We start from the raw sequence: 16612 nt of genomic DNA, 5'->3' as shown, positions 1-16612 counted from the left end.
CTGAGCCAGAGCCCAGGAGTGGGGCCTTCCCCGGGTCCTGGGGCCAGCCTGACCCGCAGGACACGCCAGGGCCTGCGTGGCGTATGAGGGTGTGGGAGACCGGAGGCCTGGGCACAGGGTGGGGAGGCCAAATCTTCAGGGGTGAGCAGGCTCTGTCGCCAAGGGGGCAGCTCTGCCGGCAGTGCTTTGCCCACCAACGCACCCCAGGCCTAAACAGGCCTAGCGTAGGGCTGGACGGGGACAGAGCCCTGGGCCCACGCCAAGCTGAGGAAGGGCCAGGCCCCTGCGGCAGAGGGGCGGCATGAGGCAGGCAGGAGGGGCTGAGCCGTCCGTTTAGGGGCTGGCGTGAGGGGCTGAGAAGCAGGAGAGCCATGCATCGTGGGGGTGAAGGAGGAGGGGGTGAGGCCTAAGGTGCACCGGGGACGGGGGACATCACCAAAGCGGATGGGGTGTCCGCTCAGGAATTGGTGCTCTGGGATCCAGACCAGCCCTTCTGGGGAAAAGCACCCAGCCTGAGCATAGAACATGAAAAACATCTTAGAAGCAACGAAAGCTGGAAAAAGCAAGGGGTAATCAGGTCGCGGCTGCGGGGAAGCCCTTCCTTCAGAGGCTTTGCGGGCCAGCACCCCTCGAGGCTCGAGTTGCCAAGGCTTTAGGGGTGTGGGGGCAGAAGACCACCCCCAAGAGGGGTGAGAGACACCCCACCCCTCAAAGAAGCAGCAAGCCCAAAAGGTTACACCCCGGGTGCACGGGTGAGCCCAAAACACACCTTCCCTGCCCCAGGGAGTGCGAGGCGTGGTCTTGGTGCTGGGCAATGTGGGTGGAAATCCCAGAGAAATTGGAGTCCCGAGCTAGTCCCCAATGGGTCTGAGTGACGACTTCTTATCCCTGGGCTGCAGGCATGGTGGGGAGGGCACAAAGCATCAGGCTATGATTTTAGGGCCACGCGGGCGGCTTTCCTCGGGAGGCGGGAGATGAGGGGCCTGGGGCAAACACCACCCTCCGAGGGGCTCACCTGCATTCTGGAAGGAGTGCGAATAATCCCCACAACTAATGTTTGAAAGAAACGGATCCGTCTCTAATAAAATGTGAGCGTGCCGGCCGAAACCGCAGCACAGACATGACCAAAGACTTCACCTGTTAGAATTATCCGACACAGAATGTAAGCTGACTGTGTAACGTCATACAATTTAGAGGTTTTAGGCAAAGGAAAGGAACTATAAAGAATAACCAACTTTACTGAAAAGTAGAGTTTCTAAAAAATGAAACTATAATAACTAAAGTTAAAGTTTCAATGGATGGGATTCATAGGGCTCTAGACACTGTTAAGGACAGAATGAACTGGAAGACAAATGAGGAGACTGTGCCGAGGGCAGCACAGACGTTGAACGGGAGTGATACGGGCTGAGGGGCAGCGAAGGTGTGAGCAATGTCACACCTGAGCTCCAAAGGCCGGGACAGAGAGGATGGGGTGGAGGCAGTACATAAAGTGAGAGGCTGGAAGTTTCTCATAAACGATTAATGACACGAGTGGGAGAGTAAAGATGTCCAAAGATTCCCAGTTTGAATAAATAAAAATAAAAATCCCACACCCAGACCCGTCTTACTAAAACAGTCGCCAATGGCGCCCGCAGTTAAGACAGCTCACTTTTGGAAAGCCGCGGACTTGGCTGAGCATCTCTGAGCGCGGCGGTGAAAGCCAAGACAGCAGAAAGATGCTGAGAGAAAACGGCAGGACTCCCACGGCAGAGAGCCCGTCGCTCTCAAGATAAGTGTGCAAAAGAGAAAGTGAAGAAGAGCTCCCGTATCGGAAGCCTGAGATGCGGGGAGGGTGCGGGCGGAAGAGCGAGCTGCGTGGTCTGAACACACGACGCTCACGTCCAGTGTCTCCGAGACTGAAGGTCACTGTACTGTCTGGGTGCGGGTAAAAGTATGATTTTCTCGCACTGCGGACATCGATAAGCTCAGTGAGCAACGAGCAATTTCTAGGCAGCCACTAAAAGGCCAGGGACAGAGTGTGTAACCTCCAACGAGAAGAAGGAAAAAGCGAAATGACAAAACAGTTACTGACAATAAGGTCAGAACAAAGAGGAAGCGGGACCTGAGAGGGAGGGGAACAGACAGAAATCAAACGCAATCAGATGAGAGGTGCTGTGGTCGTAAGGCCCCGAGACGCCCCATGGGCGGGCCCCTCCCGCGTCATATCAGGACGGGCCGCCTGGCCGGCAGAACACGGCGGAGGTGGTGGAGCCTGACTTCTCAGGCCGGGCCACAGAAGTGTATCTCCAGGGGTGGGTCCTGAACCCCTTGTTCTGAGGACGCTCTGCCCGCGGTGAGGTCGCTCAGGCAGCCCCCTGGAGGGTCCACATGGGGAGGAGGTGAGGCCTCCACCCCTCACCGTGTGCGTGAGCCGCCATGGGAGTGGGTCCTCTGCCAACGTCTTGCCTGCTGCTGTGAGACCTTGAGCCAGTACCTCAAGGTTAAGGCCCTGTTGGGTCCCTGACCCTCAGAAATATGTGGGATAACAGGTATTTGTTGTCTGGAGTAACCTGTCGTGCAGGATCCATGTATCTGTGTGTATATATGATCACACAAAATGCAAGTGTTAAATGCGCCGTTTAAAAGAGGGTGGTCAACCTGAATTTAAATTTTGGCTGCTCTCGCCTTCTGAGACGGACCACACTCTGTCTATGCAGTGCGCGTCTCCCCGAATAAACCCACTTTCACTTTAAAGAAAGAAAAAATCACATTTTACGCAGAGGAATATCTAAAACGTAAGATTAGAGAATGACTGAAAGGAAAAGATATACTTGGAAAATTCTAACCAAAATAAAACAGAGGCTGAAGAAATATAAAGTAAAAATTGGCAGGATTGTAAGAAGGTGATTCATCCCAAAGATTGTCACCCTACTTGGCTTGGTAATTGATGGGGCGCACAGACCAGAAATATCAGAAAGATATAAGAGATCTGAAAGACACAATACACAAGCTCAGCCCCACTTCTGACACCCAGTAATCGTGGAACACACAGTATTTTCAGGCACCGTGAGCACTGACGACATGAAGTAACTCACAGCAAGTGTCTGGGTGTTGAAGTGACACCACTCCAATCAAATATGATTCTGCTAACAAGAAAATACAAGCTAATCACAAAATCTGATGCAAATGTATTTATAGGAGACCAATTTCTAAATAACTTAGAGATCAAAGAAATAACTGTAATGAAAATTAGAAAATACCGATCTGAATAATACCCAAAATACTGCATTTCAAACATTTTCAGATGCAGTTAAAGTAGAAAATAAAGGGAAATTGTCATCCTTAAATGTACGTATTGAAAAGAAGAAATGCTGAAAGTTAAGAACCAACCATCTAGCTCAAGAGGTTAGAAAAAGAACAAACCCAAATAACAAATGTAAGAGCAAAAGTGAACAAATAGGAAGTTGAACAAAGCCTAAGCCTGGTTCTCTGAGAAGCTGGATAAAGTGACAGACGGTGGTGAGACTGAGGGCAGCGGGGGCCGGATGGGGGGAGGGGGCAATATTAGGAGTCAAAGCGAGACGTCATCTCTCATTCTGCAGACGTTAGAAAGATAATGAAGGAAGACAAGGTCCGCTTCCCATTCCTGCATCAGTTGGTGCCACTCACATGAACAGAATAATACGACCATCTCGTTAGATTCAGGGGAAACAGTGGAGAAATTCTATGTCATTCATGATAAACAGAGAAAAGAAAACACCTCTCGGCAAGCAAGGAATAGCGGAATGTCTTCGATCTGAGAGCGTGTATTTGCGGAAACCTTGCAACTGACTCCTGCCCCCCTCCCTCCCGAGGTTCCGGCTAGTGCAGTGAGGCAGGAACAGGGACAAGGCAGAGAGACCAGAAAGAAAGGAGGATACACGTCATTCGAGGTGATGGGATTGCATAGAAAATCCAAGGCATCTGCAAGCTAGTGGGACCCGGAGGTCAACTCGCCAGCGCTGTGGGCTACAGGGTCAGCGTGCAAAAGCCATGGGGATATTCTACACATCAGCACAAATAAGTGGAAAATAAAATTTAAAACACCATTTATATCACTCATATATGGACTCTTAAAAAACAATAAGTCAAACTCGGGGCTTCCCTGGTGGCGCAGTGGCAGTCCGCCTGCCAATGCCGGCGACACGGGTTCGTGCCCCGGTCCGGGAAGATCCCACGTGCCGCGGAGCGGCTGGGTCCGTGAGCCATGGCCGCTGAGCCTGCGCGTCCGGAGCCTGTGCTCCGCAACGGGAGAGGCCACAACAGTGAGAGGCCTGCGTACCGCAAAAAACAAACAAACAAACAAACATATATATATATGTATGTATAAAAGTACCAAAAATACATAGCAATACATTTGATGAAAAAACCCATGCTAAAACTATTGCTTAGAAAAAGTAAAGAATACCTAAATAAATGTCGAGATACATCCTGCACGTAGATTGGGAGTCTCAGTGTGGTAAGGGCGTCAATTCTCCCTGAAATGATGGATAGCTTTGACCCGATCCCCATCAAAATCCCGCCAGGCTACCTCTAGAAATCCACAGGCTGATTCTAAAATTTAAATAGAGGACTTCCCTGGCGGTCCAGTGGTTAAGACTCCGTGCCTCCAGGGCAGGGGGCATGGGTTCGATCCCTGGTCAGGGAACTAAGATTCCACATGCCACGTGGCGCGGCCAGAACCATAAAATAAAATTAAATAAATAAAATTTAAATGGAAATTCAAAAGACGGAACAGTCCAGGAGATCCTGGGCAGGAAACAGTGTTGGAGAACTTACCTGTCGCTTTTCAAAACTTATTTCAAAACTGCACTAATTAAGACTTAATTGTGGTATCGGTACAAGGATAAGCAAACGATCGATGGAACAGAACAGAGAACCAGAATTCATTCTGGAGAGTCTATCTTGACAAAGATGCCAAAGCAAGCGAACGGGAGAAGGCGAGTATTTTCGATAATGGTGGGGGGCGGTCAGCTGGACGTCCAGATGAACGCAAACAGACTTGACGCCACGCGCAAAACCTAACTCAGGGTGGATCAGAGACCACATGTGAACGTCAAAACCGTAAAGCTTCTAGGAGGAAATATACGGGAACATCTTCATGACCGTTGGGGAAGCAAAGTTATTTTAGGCCGGATACCAAAAGTGCTAGCCACAAAAGGAAAAGCGATCAATTGCCCTTTATAAAATATTTCTACCCAAAAGGTGTCACTAAGAAAGTGAAAAGGTAAACCGCAGGCAGGGAGAAAGTATTACCCGTACACATATCTGAGAAACAAATATAAAGATTATCTAAAAACCACTACAAATAAATAACAAAAGGACACACGACCTAATTTTAAAATGGGTAAAAGATTTCAACAGGCACTTCACAGCGAAAGGCATCTGAACGGCCAGTAAACATAAAGCATGACTAGTCACCAGGGAAACACAAAGTAGAACGCACCTACCAGAATGGCTAAAAATACGACGTTTACGATGCCGAGTGGTGGCGGGGCTGTGGCTCAGTCAGGACTCCCATGATCTGCTGGGGTGGAGACACCGCAAACACCGTAGAAGGCTGCTGGTACTTCCTTCTAAAGCAAAATCTAAGCGTCCCCCGCCACCCGCAATCCACTCCCGGGTACAAACCCGGGAGAAACGATGCACAGGTCCGCGTGGAGGCTTGCTCTTGGAGTGATGGGGCACCTCCATTTGTGACAGTCCCCAGCGGGAAGCAACCAACCCTCCCATCAGCACACTCAAGCCTGGACGCTGCTCGGCGAGGAAAACGTGCACGCAGGTGCCCTCAGCGTGGCTGCCCGAGGCCAAAGAGGCCGGACACAGGCGAGCACGTACCGTGTGGGTCCCCGTGCGGCCCGGCAGCCTGGGCTGATTGAAGTCAGAGCGTGGTCATCGCATGGCCGGAGGACAGGGTGCGAAGGGGCACGGGGAACTTTCTGTAGAGAAATGTCCCCTCTCTCCATCCGGGTGGTGGTCATGAAGGCAAACACGTCGCACCGTGTCTGCTGGAGACCTGTCCTTACCATTTGTAAGTTGTGCCTTAAGAACATTGTGTCAAAAGAGATATTATTCACTGTGGCGTTCAAAACCACCAAATAACCAGAAAAAAACATCTAGTGAAGGATGTGCCAGACCTCTACCCTGAAAAGCCACAAGCCACAATCCAGAGAAAATCAAGACGCCCTAACTAAGTAGAGTAGATCATGCTTTTGATTTGAAAGACAGTATAAAGAGATGTCAGTTCTCCCCTCTGCAGATTCAAGGCGATCCCAATCAGAGTCCTGGCAGCTTTTCCTCCCCTCCCTTCTCCCCTCCCTCCCTCCCTTCTCTCTGTCTGTCTGTCTGTCTCTTTCTCTTTTGCTTTCCCTTGAGGAGGACAGGCTGATCCTGACACACGTATAGAAATGTGAAGGGCTGAGAACAGCCTCTGGTGCAGAGTGCCCTTCCCGTGCTGCTGGCTGGGCCGGGCCAGGTGACCTGCTCTCACCTGCACACGGTGCGGTGAAGGCGGCAAGCGCTGGCGTGCTGCCCAGCTGTCAAGAGACAAACTCGCCCTGGGCAGCTGCTGGCTCGCGGCTGAGGAGCCTGCGGTTCTGGCCTGAACACAGCCGGTAGCCTGGAAGCAAGCGCTAGTCCTGCGGGACCCTCAGGGCCACAGCCGCGTGACCATCACGCATTGCTTCACTCCGAGATGAGCGCCGCGCGCGGTCACCACAGCACAGACCCACTCAGGCACGCACAGGGGTCCCTGAAACTGAGAGAGGCCCTAATAGGTGGTGTTGGCTTGGGAAGTGGTGGGGGTGGGGCGCGAAGAGCGGCCACAGGAGGTTGACCCTCTCGCCCTCTCCCACGGGCACCAAGACCGAGGCAGACGTCAACCACAGTGACGCTGCACACGGCAGGGAGACTGGCTGGAGGGTCACGCGTGCCCAGCGTGGCACAGCCAGGCGCCCTCCTGGAGGGACCCTCGAAAGCCGGCGTGTGCCCTGAGCGGACCCGGACATCGTCTGGAGTGGCGTCAGGAGTAACCTTGGCTCCTATGAGCAGGAAGCACCTAAGCCGGCCGAGTCACCTCCCTGGACCCGCGTGGGCCCCAGGAGAGGACAGCCCCAGACCAGCTGTGTTCCTGTCCCTCCCTGTGACTGGCCGGGCGTGGGGACATTAGGACCTGAGGGTGGGAAGGTGGCCCTCCAGGAGGAGGTGGAGAAACACTGAGCCCGCAGAGCCTCGACGTGGACCAGGTTCTCATCTCAATCCAGCAACAGACAAAATCGAGACGCTTACGGGAAGAAAGGCCTCCAGGGGCTCAGCCTCTGACCAGGCTGCCGGCGGCCGCCTTGCCCTCTGCCAGGCGCTCGGAAGGGGCTGGCAGTTGCCCTCGGCTGGACAGGAGGCTCCTGGGGAGGCTGTGGGTCTGGTCCCAGAGTCCCAGCGCTGGTGGAGAGAAGGACGTATCTTGAAGACGAACGTGGGAGTGGATTTTGGTACACAGAGTTGGAGGGATGGAAGCACAGCTTTTGGGGAGAAGGGTTACGTTAGCAGAAGGACCGCCAGCCTGGGCCAAGAGAGGCAGCACCCGTTTGTGCTGTGAGGACCTGAGAGCCCCGCTTCCTAAGGCCACAAGCCGCGGACGAAACGGCCAGCCTCCAAGGGGAACGTGTCCCCCACATTCTCCTTCGTATACGGCCGAGGACGACGAGAAAAGGGCCTCTCGGGGCAGAGCCAAGACTCGCTGAAAATGGATTAAGGAGCACAGTCATGGCCCCCAGGAAGGGGGCAGTGTTTGCCGGGGGGATCCAGGGTGCTGTGGACCAGCTACCCTGTGTTGCGTCCATGTGGCGTGCGTGTGCGCACGTGTGTGTCCGTGCACACGTGCGCGTGTGTGTGTCCATGCGTGTGTGCTCAAGAGCACGCGTGCACGCAGGTACCTCGTGTTGGGAGAGACAGCCCTCGGTCTCTCGTGCCCTCCTACGTGTCCTTCGAGGTGCGCTCCATCCATGCAAGGCCCTGACCACCCTTCACTTGGGCCACGTCTCAGGGTGAGGTAATGTCTCCCTCCAGGACAAAGAGCTGCCTGAAAAGGCAGCAAGTATCCCAAGCTCACTGCTCCCCCACCGTGACACGGGCCGCTGTGTGTGCGCCATCCGCCTGGGCCACAGTGCGTCCCAGATCAGCTGGCGCTCACGACGTCCTTCATCTCTGACCCAGGAGTCGCGTGTCTTCTGGCAGCCTCCATGCAACAGCCACAGCTAAGCTCACAGCTCGTAAGGAAGGGAAAGCAAATCCCAGACTTGACAACTTGTTTTTCTGGTTCACAGTTATCCAGGTAAAGAGGAATGATGGCGAATCACAAGATCCCAGACTCAGAGTCTGGTTCTACGACTGTGGAGACTTTTTTTGGGGGGGGTTGCGGCGGTGAGCGTAGTTTGTTTTCAGAAGGTAAGTGAACGCGGGTGACCCGGAGATCACACTGTTTTATATTTGATTATCGTTCAGAACATATTTACTCCGCTCCTCCCACCCCACTGACGAGTGTCCTTCGTCGCCCACCAACTTGAGTTTGGGCAGATGTGATGTGAGTAGAAGCTTTCAGATGCCTCCCCCTTTTGACTTGCCCTCTCATGCTGACACCATCTGCCTCGTGAAGGTGATGACTGGGGAACCACTGGCCCCAGAAGGGGAGACACGTGAGGTGGATCTCAGCCCAACCTGCAGCCTGGAGCCTGGCTCAGCCTTCCTGGTAGAACCCAACATTGCTACAGCTGACCTGGAGATGTGTGAGAAACAGAGGCTTGATGAATAAGTACCTCTGAGGTTGGGGAGGGGTTGTCTTTGTTATGCAGCATTACTGCTGCAAAAACCTGACTTAATAAAGACAGGAGCATAGAAAATGGGGAGTGTAGAGTCCAAAACCAGAAAAACATACCTAGTCACCTGTCTTGTGACAACGGTACAACGCAGCGAAGAGGACGTAGTGTCTTCAGTGCACTGCACTGCATCAGCTGAACGTCTGTACAAAAATTGTGTCTTAACTCCTACATCACAACACACCCGGAAACAGTTCCAGATGGAACATAGCTCTAAATGTGAAACCATACAACTTTAAGAAGAAAACAGAAGTGACTATCTTTATGACTCTGGGGTAGGCAAAGATTTCACAAACAGAAAACATAAACGCTAATCATACAAGAGAAATTGATATTGGCATACACTGAAAAGAATAACGTATGTGCACCAAAAGATACGATTCAGAGTAAAAGGCGAATCATAGAATGAGAGAAGTTATCTTTAATACATATACCCACCGAAGGACTTGTATCCAGAATATATAAGGAACTCCTACAAGTTGACAGGAATAGGGAACAGGAAAACCTGCCCAAATACAAAAAAGGTACCTTGCAAGAGTATGTTGAAATGGACTGTTGATATGAAAAGGTGCTGAATTTCTTCAGTCATCAGATAAATGCAAATTGAAACTGTCATGTGAACCCACCGCACATCTACTAGAATGGCTAAAATAAAAGGACAGAGAATATCTAGTGTTGGTAAGAGCGTGCAGTCACTGGAAGACTCGTACACTGTGGTGGAATTTACACTGACACAGTCACTCTGGGAAATTCCTTGGGAGTGGCTACCAAAGCTGAATGCATGGCCCAGCAACTCCATTCCTACAGAAAGGTGTCCACACGTCCACCAAATCCAGGAGTGCTCACAACAGCACTATTTGTAATAGTTGAACTAGAAACAATGTAAATGTCTATCCACAGTAGTAGGTAAATGTCTATCCACAGTAGTATGTAAATGCCTATCTACAGTAGTACGTAAATGCCTATCCACAGTAGTACGTAAATGCCTATCCACAGTAGTACGTAAATGCCTATCCACAGTAGTACGTAAATGCCTATCCACAGTAGTAGGTAAATGTCTATCCACAGTCGTAGGTAAATGTCTATCCACAGTAGTATGTAAATGTCTATCCACAGTAGTACGTAAATGCCTATCCACAGTAGTACGTAAATGTCTATCCACAGTAGTACGTAAATGCCTATCCACAGTAGTACGTAAATGCCTATCCACAGTAGTACGTAAATGCCTATCCACAGTAGTACGTAAATGTCTATCCACAGTAGTTTGTAAATGTCTATCCACAGTAGTACGTAAATGTCTATCCACAGTAGTACGTAAATAAACTGTGGTTGAGAACCAATTTTAACTGCATGCAAGAAACCACATCCGGACATGTACCACACTCAACATCAAACCAACTTAGGTTCATTCCTGGAATGCAAGGTTGTTTTAACATTCAAACACGGATTGATGTTAAGTGCTACAAGCAACTTCTTAGAAAAAGAAAAATCTATTGATGTTATTTATCACTTTAATAGTACAAAGAAGGAAAAACTTAAGATAGTCTCAGAGATGCAAAAAAAAATTGTTGAGAAAATTCACTACACATTTGTAATAAAAATTCCTGGCAAGGATTAGAAAGAAACTACTTTAACGTGCTAGAGTATCTATACATTTATATGTATGTATCGTATTTATAGCTTTATTAATACCTACAGAAAATGTCATTATAGATGAGAAATGTTAGAAGCATTCTCTTTAATATCAGAAATTCAACAATGGTGCCTAGCATTGTGTAGAAGGTTCCAGCCAGTACAGTAAGACAAGACCACAGGGGCAAGAAGGTTGGAGTGGAAGATATAAAGCAATTTACACAGGATATAATTATTTACATAGAAACTCAAAAGAAGATACATACACATTTTTAGGAATAATGGGAGAGTTTAGAAATGTGGCAGATAGAAAATTAATATATAGAAGTCAGTTTCATTCTATATGACAGCAGCAAACAATGCAAAAATTTATATATAGAGATGACACCATGTGCGATAGTATCTGAATACCAAGTGAGAAAAATAAATCTAATAAAAGATGTCTGTGATCTCTGATGGGAAAATTCTAAAATTTAAAGTAGATCTAAGTAAATGGAGAGATATGTCATGTTCATGGGTAGAAAGATATGATTTCATTAATTTATCCATTTCCCCCAAATTGATCCACGGAGTCAATGCAAATCCAACCAAAATATCAATAGGATTTTTTTTGTTGAACTTGATAAAACAATTATGACATTTATATAGAAAAGAATGAGGTCAGGAAGGACCAAGACCCTTATGAAGATAAGCAGAGAGAGGCAACTTGCCCTACCAGACGCAACAGGCGGTGTGGCACTGGTGCAGGGGGGCAAACTCACCAGTGGAACAGAATAGAGACTCCAGAAATAGACCCACACATACACACAGGTGGGATACCAGTTCACAGGGGGATAGAAATAAATTTTTCAAAAAATAACTGAAAAATTTTTCTACGTGAACAAAAATAAAATTCGATTCCTAACTCACACCATATACAAAAGTCAACTCCAAATGGATTAGGACATTTATGTCAAAAACAAAATTTAAAACTCTTTTTTTAAAAAAAAAATTTATTTTATTTATTTATTTTTGGCTGCATTGGGTCTTCGTTGCTGCGCACGGGCTTTCTCTAGTTGTGGCGAGCGGGGGCTACTCTTTGTTGCGGTGCACGGGCTTCTCATTGTGGTAGCTTCTCTTGTTGCAGAGCAGGGGCTCTAGGCGTGCGGGCTTCAGTAGTTGTGGCACGTGGGCTCAGTAGTTGTGGCTCGCGGGCTCTAGAGAGCAGGCTCAGTCGCTGTGGCACACGGGGCCATGTGGGATCTTCCTGGACCAGGGCTCAAACCCATGTCCCCTGCATTGGCAGGCGGATTCTTAACCACTGTGCCACCAAGTAAGCCCCAAAATGTAAAACTCTTAGTAGTAAATGTAGGTAAACAATCTTTTAAACCTCAGGGTAAAGAAAAATTTCTTAAGACAAAGTAGCACTGACTAGAAGAAAAAGATTGATAACTTTAGCCACATTAAAAATCAAATTAGAAACTGTGTGCAAGTTCTATTTACGCTACTAAAACGATCCCAAGAAAAGTAGGCCATGCAAGGACAGACAATGGAACTACGTCATGAACCAAGAATTATGACTAATCAGAATGTACGCACCTGAGATCCAATGGGATGGGAAAATGAATGAATAAACAAGGTCCTAGACAGTCAAAAAGGTAAGAAAAAGATATGAAAGGTATAATGATTGCAAGGAAAGGAAAACAAATTAGTTGATATAACTGTATGCGAGAAACCAAAAGAATCTTCAAATATATTAATGAATTGATAGAAACGACAGCCAGATGGATTTTCACAGAATCCATTCATAGGGCTTCCCTGGTGGCGCAGTGGTTAGGAATCCACCTGCCAATGCAGGGGACACAGGTTCGAGCCCTGGCCCGGGAAGATCCCACATGCCACGGAGCAACTAAGCCCGTGCGCCACAACTACTGAGCCTGCGCTCTGGAGCCCGCGAGCCACAACTACTGAGTCCGTGTGCCACAACTACTGAAGCCCGCGTGCCTGGAGCCTGTGCTCTGCAACAAGAGAAGCCACGACAATGAGGAGTCCGCACACCGCCACAAAGAGTAACCCCTGCTCGCCACAACGAGAGAAAGCCCGCGCACAGCAACGAAGACCCAAAGCAGCCAAAAATTAAATATTAATTAACTTAAAAAAAAATCCATTCGTAAAAATCAATTCCCTTTCTATCAACCAGCCACAATTTTCAGGAAAAAATTTTTTTAATTTGATACTATTTACAGTAGAATAAAAAATAAAAAATATATGTCTAAATCCAACAGAAAAAGTGCAAGACCATTACAAAGAAAATTCTAGGAGTTTATTGAAAGATCTTAAAGGATTTATTTATGGAGAGATATACCATGTTCACATATTCTAAGGCTCAGTAATGTAAAGAAGTCAGTTCTCCCCAAACTGATTAATAGCAATAAAAAAATTTTAATTTTAATAAAAAATTATGTTGGTGAATCTTGACAGCCTAATTCTGTAACCTGTGTGGAGGTGTAGGGGTGTCAAGAACAGCTGAGTCATTTTCAAGGAAGAAAAACAAGCTCATAGGACTTGTCTGACTAGCATAAAGACATCCCACAAAGCTGTAGTGATGAAGACCTTGTGGCACTGGCCCAAGGCAGACAAAGAAAACGGTGGAGCTGAACAGAAGGTCCAGAGGTGCCAACATGCAACAGTGCCAGCCTGCAGGTGAACAGGGGAGGGGCCGTTGGGCTCCTCACACCACGTGCAAGTCAGCTCCAGGAACGTTCAAGGCTGGAATGTATGAGCCACAGCAATGCTCCTAGAAGAGGGCTTCACGACCTCAGGGTAAGGCCGCAAGCCATAGAAATGACCAACTGTCGAGGGAAAGCCTGACCTATCGGAGTTTATTAAAATTAAGGTGGCTTTACATCCAAAGACACCATAAAGGTGTGAAAAGGCAGATCACAAAGTGGGACACAGTGTTTCCACACAAATCAACTGAAAACGGAGGAGAATCCAGAACAGATGGCTGTCACCCCTTCAAATCAGCAGAAAAGATGTGCAATTCTAAGGTCGATCAGACAAAAGATGTGCTTTTCAGGACAGGAGCCCTAATTGGCCAACGCATGTCTGGATATAGGCCATTTTATTAGTAAAGAGGAAAATGCAAACGAGTGCCATCACTCCCTCCAGAGGCAAACAAGATGCCCTGTCAACACCAAGTATTGGCACAATGGGAGCAACGGCCGCAGTGTGGCCACGGTGTGACCACGGTCACAGTGCAGTCCCTCTGGCCACGCCTGCAGTGCCCAGTGCACCAGGTTTAATACCCGCCCCCCGCCACCGCCAAGTTCACGTCCACTTGGAACCTATGAATGTGACCTTATTTGCAGATGTAATCAAGGTAAGGTTAGGTCACACTAGAGGAGGGTGGGACCCGATCCAACAACTGGTGTCCTTTTAAGAGGGATATCTGGACACAGTGACACACTGAAGGAACACCGTGTGAAGCAGGGCAGAGACTGGAGTAACTCGTCTGCAAGCCAAGGAACACCGAGGACTGCCAGGGGTTGTCAGAAGCTGGAAGGGACAGGAAGTTTCTTCCCTACAGGCTCTGAGAGCTCTGCCCTGCCGACGCCTTGGTTTTGGACTTCTGGCCTTCAGAAAAACTGTCTGCGGTTTAAGCCACCGAGTTGGCAGTACTTTGTTACAGTAGCTAATACACCTATGTAGGTAGAAGCTGTGTGCGCCCCGGGGACACTCACTCCTAGGAAGATGCCTGGGGAAAGCTGCACAGTGCATTACGGAGAAAACCTGGAAATTGCCCCCATGGAGAGGCAAGTCGCTAAGCAGTAGGGCTGACAGACCTTGGTGCCAGATTGGACATGGGGTGAGGATGGCGGGCTGGACTGGAGGTGGCCCCCAAGGGCCCTGCCAGCTCTGAAAGCACACGCTCGTCGTGCCCGGAGCTGGCGACCCTGGGGGGCGGCCCGCACACGTGCTGATGCAATAGACATGTACTGAGCATCTGCTATGTGCCGGGCATGGCCCCAGGTGCAGGGGTGCACCAAGAGCCCAGCCCATGAGCTTACAATCCATGGGGACAGACAGACAGACAGGCAAAGAGGCTGTTAGTGCCAGGGAGACAGACAGACAGACAGACACACTGGGAACCCGGGGGGTGGTGGGCACAGCAGGTGCAGGTGTTCTGGTGAGTTCAGGGAGACAGGTGCACCTGGGGCAGAGCAGGTGGGGGCGTGGCCCTGGCTGGTGTCACTCTCTTGGCCACTGCTGGGTGCCAGACCGTGCCAGTGGGGCTGCTCCATACCTGTCTACCTGTGCTCGGAGACCAAGCCCAGGCCAGGCTCCCGGGCCACGTGTGGCCCGCTCCATCAGAAGCTTCAGAAAACAGCGTGAGGGCCCAGTGATTGCCGGCCCCCTCCTGTCCGCGGCACTTGGCGCCTATGCAAACCTCAAACTCAACGCCCCATTGGCGCCACACCCCACAGGGGAGACAGACGAAGGCTGTTACCCACCTGGTCCTGCTGCAGGACCCCCACTATCCCGACAACTGGCCGGGACCAGGATGGGGCCAGGGTGCCCTGAACCCTGCTCTGAGCTCAGGCTGGACCAGAGGCCCCGGCCTGCCCTGGAGGACGCAGAGCAGGTAGCCCCAAGCAGACCCAGGGCTCAGACGGACACGAGAACGGCGCTGTTACCTGATGGTCTGGGCAGCTGAAACTGAGCGCTCTCCACTGTCTTCACGCTTGGAAGGAGGGACGCAGTGGGTGTACATTTAATAAGTTTGGATCCAAGTGTTTGTCTGATTCGGCCCTGGCAAGAGCAGAGCTCAGGGCCTTATTGTCTAGGTGCTGAAAGGTACAGGTGGGGGGCTCTATCTTCCCAAAACTCCCTGTGGCCGCACTTTACTTTAGCACTTCTCTCCGCCAGCCTCTTTTAGAGCACAGGCAAGGTGCAAGGAGGTACCTTTTCGTCTTTCAGTTTCAAGTCTTGCTGGAGAGCCATTTGTGGTGGTCCCGGAGCCAGGTGTGGCATGGCTGGGGGGCACCTCTCCCTTGGTGGATGAATGTCCAAGAGCGGAGATGCAAAGTCAAAGTTGGAGATGGGCGGCATCTGCTTCTTGGCTTTCCACACACCCACCCCTTCCACGAGGAGGTCGGACCCCGGGAAGGGGGGCAGCTCCACCGCAGGCTGGGGAGGGAAGGATGAGGTGAGGGGTGCTGGCTGGCCCTTTCCTGGCCTGCCGGTCAGGCGTAAGGCCTCAGGGAGAAGCCCCGGCCACACTTCCCAACAGCTGGGCTGCCCACTGGGTCCCCCCACCAGGGGCGCCAGGTTGCAGGGTTTTGCTGCCTGGCCTGCAGGAGGGCTCCTTGGGGGAGCAGGCCCCTGGAAAGACCCCTGAAGGAAGGCTGGATATTCACCCCAGGAGGACGGAGGACACTGCAGGTCGGAAAAGGAACAGCCTAGAGGGGCCTGGAGGCCACGAACATCCCGCCAGCCCAGCCAGAGGACCCCCTGCCAGGTGGCCACAGAGTTGGGGTTGGCTGGGGAGGAGAGATTGGAAAGCTGGATGGCAAAGGCCAGCTGGGTGAGACGCCCCGGGGCGTGGGGAGGGGCCACCCCGAGGTGGCCGGCAGGAGAGGGACACCCCGCCCCCCTCACCTGTCTCCACAGCAGCTCGAAGTTGCCAACGTCGCAGTTTCGGTCGACCTTGCGGTCCACCACCACCTTGATGGTGTCCTCCTGCACCTGCGCACAGAGCTGGGCCGTGACCGGCGTGGACGCGTGCATGGTGGGGCTAGAGTTGATCTCGATCAGCCAGGGCTTGAAGTCGCACCCGAGGATGAAGTCGGCGCCGTACAGCTCGAAGCTGTTCTTCCGCGGGTCTACATGGTCCTGGGCCACCTTCATGGTGTTGGTGATGGCCCTCTTCATGGACGGGTAGATGACGCTGCCCCACACGGCCCCGCGGCCCCTCTTCTGCAGGTACTCCTGGAACTCGGTGCTGGTCCACATGTTGTGACCCGGCAGCAGGGGGCTCCGGTCCTCGTCGTTCTTCAGGTGCTTCTGGATGGAGTTGTTGCACAGGTGGATGGCGCTGCGAGGCAAGGCCA

General features: G+C 50.8%; 1 protein-coding gene across 1 annotated transcript in view; it reads right to left on the bottom strand.

Moving 5' to 3' along the window:
* TTLL8 (tubulin tyrosine ligase like 8) overlaps positions 1 to 16612 on the bottom strand; it is a 71792-nt gene that overhangs the window by 24013 nt on the left and 31167 nt on the right. Inside the window, exons 10-11 of the mRNA XM_024737640.1 lie at positions 16161 to 16596; positions 15197 to 15689 (exon numbers count right to left, since the gene is read on the bottom strand). Coding sequence (XP_024593408.1) covers positions 15435 to 15689; positions 16161 to 16596 — 691 coding nt within the window. The 3' untranslated portion in view covers positions 15197 to 15434. The remainder of the gene's footprint in view (positions 1 to 15196; positions 15690 to 16160; positions 16597 to 16612) is intronic.

Source organism: Neophocaena asiaeorientalis, unplaced genomic scaffold (assembly GCF_003031525.2).
Source record: "Neophocaena asiaeorientalis asiaeorientalis breed wild unplaced genomic scaffold, Neophocaena_asiaeorientalis_V1.1 scaffold242, whole genome shotgun sequence".
NCBI classification, from domain to species: domain Eukaryota; kingdom Metazoa; phylum Chordata; class Mammalia; order Artiodactyla; family Phocoenidae; genus Neophocaena; species Neophocaena asiaeorientalis.
The sequence above is the reverse complement of the archived record's forward strand: the minus strand, read 5'-3'. Positions and strand labels throughout refer to the sequence as shown.